This window comes from Aegilops tauschii, chromosome 3, assembly GCF_002575655.3.
Source record: "Aegilops tauschii subsp. strangulata cultivar AL8/78 chromosome 3, Aet v6.0, whole genome shotgun sequence".
In the NCBI taxonomy this organism is placed as follows: domain Eukaryota; kingdom Viridiplantae; phylum Streptophyta; class Magnoliopsida; order Poales; family Poaceae; genus Aegilops; species Aegilops tauschii.
Genome location: NC_053037.3, coordinates 180,231,730 through 180,237,177, shown reverse-complemented (window position 1 = coordinate 180,237,177; position 5,448 = coordinate 180,231,730). Strand labels below are relative to the sequence as shown.

The 5,448-nt window shown below is 49.2% G+C and overlaps 1 protein-coding gene across 1 annotated transcript; it reads right to left on the bottom strand.

Moving 5' to 3' along the window:
* Nucleotides 1–1,719: 1,719 nt before the first annotated feature.
* Nucleotides 1,720–3,967, bottom strand: LOC109754128 (serine/threonine-protein kinase-like protein At5g23170). The gene has a single exon (XM_020313055.4). The coding sequence runs from the start codon at nucleotides 3,125–3,127 to the stop codon at nucleotides 2,030–2,032; it is 1,098 nt and encodes a 365-aa protein (XP_020168644.1). The 5' UTR covers nucleotides 3,128–3,967; the 3' UTR covers nucleotides 1,720–2,029.
* Nucleotides 3,968–5,448: the final 1,481 nt, after the last annotated feature.

The window sequence follows — 5,448 nt, the reverse complement described above, 5'->3', positions numbered from 1 at the left end:
TGTGTGTGTGTGTGTGTGTGTGTGTTATCAACTTCTTGGGGTGCAGGATTTCGTTGTGGTTTACCAGTAGTGATGTAGACAATGTAGTACATCTCACATAAATGCTCGGTCATGGAGTTTTTGTTTGAAAAGCTGACTGCAGATATCATGATTGCGCATTTCGTCGAAATTATGCCTTAGCCAGTCTTCTTCACATATACGACTACTTTGCTTCTCTTGCCTTTCCTCTTTTGCAAAAGTCAATCTGTGCATTATATTCTACATCTTCTCCAGCCATTTAGTATGGCTCTTCTGTCCCTTTTGCATCTCGCGATTTAAAATTCGGTCACCTGTATTAAATTGGAAAAGGTGGGAATAATGCTGGAATTCGCGTTGGTTCTCTTGTTTTCTAAAGAACAGTTGCTGGAAAACGACAGTCGCTGATTTTTCCTCCGTAAACAAAAAGCGCGCAAGAAATCTCAAGCAAGCATTATTCAACTATGAATTTGTCAAATCAATTATGTCCTGCCGACCGAATCATCTACGGAGTTCCCGGCTTTATTTTTCTCCCCAGCAAATAAAATACTTTTCAAGCTTGAACAACACAAATAATGGACAAACCAAATGAGTAGTAGATTATAGTATTATACCTATTAAACAAAACAAAATAAGATGCACCTGCACGGAAAGGCTTGCCAAATTTCTTTTCTAAGAGGGAATCCATTTTACACGCCCATTTGCAGTGTTTTTTCAATCACATCGAACCTAGTTATAAGTTTGATTCCCTGCAATTTATTCCATCTTATCTGGAGCACTCATTTGTCCTCTGATCACACACAAAAACAAGGAGTATAACTCTGATGGATTTAACATGCTGTCCATGTACATTTCCTCAATGTCATTAGCTCCACCCTTAATCTACACAAGGAAAAAATCATCCCATCTCTCACCGACAAATGGTGGCATGCATCTATCATTCTCGACTGGTATAATCTCTTGTCAGTTGCGTCTCCTCGACGGGACGTTTTGAGATAATAAACTCATTTTCATCGAGAAATGTAGCAGAAAATTGTACTCCCTCCGTTCGGAATTACTTGTCATAAAAATAGATGTATCTATAATTAAAATATATTTAAATACATTCAATTTTTTAAACAAGTAATTTCGAACGGAGGGAGTAAGAAAAAGAAAGCAAATTGCATTAAGAAAAGCAGACCCTCAGCAGTATTATATATACTCCTACTACTTAATAGGCAAACTTTAACGGGTGGGCAGTGCCTCGATCAGACTAGATTAACTCCGGCGCGTCGTCCATCATCTTTGGGAGCGTATCAGCCCAAGAACTGCATGCAGTCAGCTTTTGTAGTTACACATGTACAGTATGTGCACTGTGCCTGCAGTTGGAGCAAAATAATGGCCATCTCATGGCCAAAGCAAAAGTCTACTAGCTGCTACTGCCCAACCCTGGGTTAACCTGAATCCATGAGCTTCCCGTGCCCAATTTCCTAGCTTCCAGCAGAACCTGCCCTAGTTTGACATGAGTACTAGGCAGGCCAGCTATCCAGATACTACTACCGTTATTTTGTCACACACAAACATAATAAACTCTCTCCCATCAAAAAAAGTGTCGTGGTTTTAGTTTAAATTCAAACTAAAATCACGACACTTATTTTGGACCGGAGCCCGTTTTGACAGAGTTTTCGCAAAGGGTTATTTTGACTTATGTGACACATACAGAGATGAAGAAATGGATGACCTTTTTGTTCAAGTCAAAACCAGGAGGCCCAGAGATTCAAACATGTGGGTAGGTTCTCCTTACAAGTTATCTCATCAGCAAATTCCAAGACAGTGTGTATGTACATGCCCAGTCAAACAGTCATACATTAACTAATCCAGTAGATCAGTAGATGAACAACTCCGGGAATAATTAACCTAACTAACAATAGCAATCCCAGTAAACTGATCACGCGAAACAATCCAAATCTTGCACGGTTTGTAGAAAAAATATTCTGGAACGGGCACCTAAAGCATTGAGTTTTGCTGGGTCAGCCTATCTGACTCGTATGCTGTTGGACCGCGATGGTAGATGGCACGAGTCCGCGCGGCTTGGTGCGCCGCCCCCCTCCGACGACCCCGACAGCTCGGTGCACTCGACCTTGCTCCTCCGCGTCGTCTTCACGCGCAGTTGTATCCCCCACGACACGACGCGCCTGCACACCCTGTCCACCACGTCCCTCCCGCGGCGGTGCCACCCGCCGCTCTCCAGGGCGCCGCGCAGCTCGGAGGCCACCTCCGCCATCGCTGGCCGGCGCTCCACGCTCTCCGACACGCACCGCGCGGCCACGGACAGGACCCTGGCGATCGCGGCCTCGGCGTCGGTGCCGGGAGCGGGCGCGGCCACCCTCCCGTCGAACACCTGGCGCGCCAGCCCGGCGCCGATCAGCGGCAGCGCCCACGCGACGATGGACGACGGGGAGGCGTTCACGTCCATCACCTTGCGCCCGCTGATGAGCTCCAGGAGCACCACGCCGAAGCTGAACACGTCGCTCTCGGGCCCCAGCCGGCCGGGCTCCGTGTAGCTCGGGTCCAGGTACCCCATCGTGCCAGCCGGCGCCGGCCTCGGCGCGCCCGCGGCGGCGACCCTGACCGCGAGGCTGAAGTCGGCGAGGCGGGCGCGGCCGTCGCGGCCGAGCAGGACGTTGGCCGTCTTGACGTCCCGGTGTATGATGCGGGGCGCGGCGCCGTGGAGCGCGCGCATGGCCCGCGCCACGTCGAGCGCGATCTCCACGCGGCGCGGCCACGGCGGCGGCCTCGGGGACCGGTGCAGCAGGTCGTGCAGCGAGCCGTTGGGCATGAACTCCATGACGAGAAGCGGCGACCGCCCCGCCGCCGCCACCGCGCCGACGAGGGTCACGACGCCCGGGTGGTGGCGCGCGGCCGTGAGCACGGCGATCTCGTTGGCGAGCTTGGCCTCCCCCTGCGGGTGCGAGGCCTTCTTGACGGCGACGGTGACGAGCCTCCTGCCGTGGCCGGCGCCGCACCTGAGCCTGGCCCTGTAGACGCAGCCGTGGCTGCCCTTGCCGACGACGTTCTTGGCCGCGAAGCCGCCGGTCGCCGCCTCGATCTCCTGGTAGGAGAACTCCTTCATGCTCTTGGCGTGTTGCTACCTGCTGCCTACTGACTGACCTACGGTCGGGTTCTTGGTGGTGCAATGGCAGTGCCGTGTGTGAGCGGAGTGTACAAGCAACAAAATGCTCGCTGCTCGCAAAGCACTAGGAGTAGCAGTAGCAACTAGGCAGGGAATAAAGGGAAAAAGAAGAGGCGAGGAAAGGTAAAGGCAATGGATCAAAGGTGGTAAAGGTTGGTGATTACGTGTTTTTTAGAGGGAGGGAGGGGGCGGATTTTGGAGAGGGATGATGATGCTTTTGCTTGGTCTCCTAAAGGATGATGAAATTTGTCTTCGTAACAAGGAGAAAACAAAACAACAGACCAAGAAAGCAAATATGGATTACTTGCTGTCTCTGCCTCTTCCTCACCCTCCCCTCTTGTATCTACTGCACCGTCTAAATATAAAAGATGGAAAAAGGCGGTGACACGGCGGGTCGTGGTTCGGGTCGTCGAGGAGTGGTTGCGATGGGTACAAGATCCTCTCAGCAACACAACAAAATCAGCAGCAGAGGATGACTATTGTCAGCGCCGAATGTGGGCGGGCGGGCGGTCCGGTTTTCATGGCACGGATACATATATATACCCTTGTTGGGGCGACGCCCCCACCTGATCACGATGTGACGGGGGGAGAACTGATTGACTGACTAGCTTTAGGTTTGTTTGGTTGGTTGGTTGTTGTGATATTCTTCCTACGTAGCCACCCAAACCTCAATCACCATGTACTACGAACAGAGGACCAGACTGTTTTGTTCCAGGTCAAATAGTCGTGACATGTTGGCATCCCACAAAAAGATACGTGCTTAACACTCGTCCTTTAGGCTAGTCATAGTGGGAGTAACTTAAAGACGGGGCGTCGACCCGTTGGCTGGACAGCTAAAGTTGCTGTCAGCTCATCCGAGTTTGAGTCCCGGCACGGAAGCGCGGTGCTCACGGAGTTTCTCCTATAAAAAAATGCTAACGAGGGTTAGCCCTTGGATTGGTCTCATTTTTTTATAGTGGGAGTAACTTAGCAAGTAAGATAGCGCACTCCCAATTTTTTTTGCTTATGTGGCATGTAGTTAGTGAGAAGTGGTAACATAATATGTTACTGTAACATAACGCTTTCTAAGACAAGACGAGTCTACAAGCTAATTAATGAAGTCCTCTATGACACTACTACTATGTTACTTTGCACTATGAAGGTACTAATTTAGACTAGTGTGACACTAGTGCAAGTTACTCCCCACTATGACTAGAGTTGGTCATAGTGGAAGTAACATAAGGCTAACTGAAAATGCAACATAAGTTACTCCAACTATGACCAACCTTAGATTTAACATAAGGCTATATATACCCCTCCACCCCCTTCTTCATTTGTGAGATAGCCATCAGAACGTGTCTACACTTTCACCATACATTTTCTGAGAGAGAATCACCTACTCATGTGTTGAGATCAAGATATTCCAATGCTACCACAAGAATCTTGATTTCTAGCCTTCCCCAAGTTGCTTTCCACTCAAATCATCTTTCCACCATAGCCAAATCTGAAAGAGAGGGTTGAGTGCTGGGGAGACTATCATTTGAAGCACAAGAGTAAGGAGTTCATCATCAACACAACATTTACTACCTTTTGGAGAGTGGTGTCTCCTAGATTGTTAGGTGTCGCTTGGGAGCCTCCGTCAAGATGTGGAGTTGAACCAAAAAGTTTGTAAGGGCAAGGAGGTCGCCTACTTCGTGAAGATCTACCCGAGTGAGGCAAGTCCTTCGTGGGCGATGGCCATGCCGGGATAGACAAGGTTGCTTCTTCGTGGATCCTTCGTGGGTGGAGCCCTCCGTGGACTCGCGTAGCCGTTACCCTTCGTCGGTTGAAGTCTCCTCAACATGGATGTACGATAGCACCACCTATCGGAACCACGCCAAAAATCTTCGTGTCTCCATTGCGTTTGCCTTCTCCAAACCCTTCCACTTATCTTCATTTGCAATGTTTTACTTTCCGCTGCTACACTCTTAGAATTGCATGTGTATGTTAATTGCTTGACTTGTGCTAATTGCTAAAATCTTCCCATAACTAAAATTGGGAAAATAATTGATTTTTATTTGGTCAAGTAGTCTAATCACGCCCTAGACATACTTACGATCCTACAAGTGGTATCAGAGCTTTGGTGTCCATTTGCCTTGATTTCCATAGCTTTGGTGATCATAGCCTTGGTTTTACAACCCAGGAGAGTATGGCGTCTAGCGAGGGAAATTACGACCGTAGAGGTCTGTGACGCCCCCGATGTGACCGTACACTAATCATGCACGCAAATGTGTACGATCAAG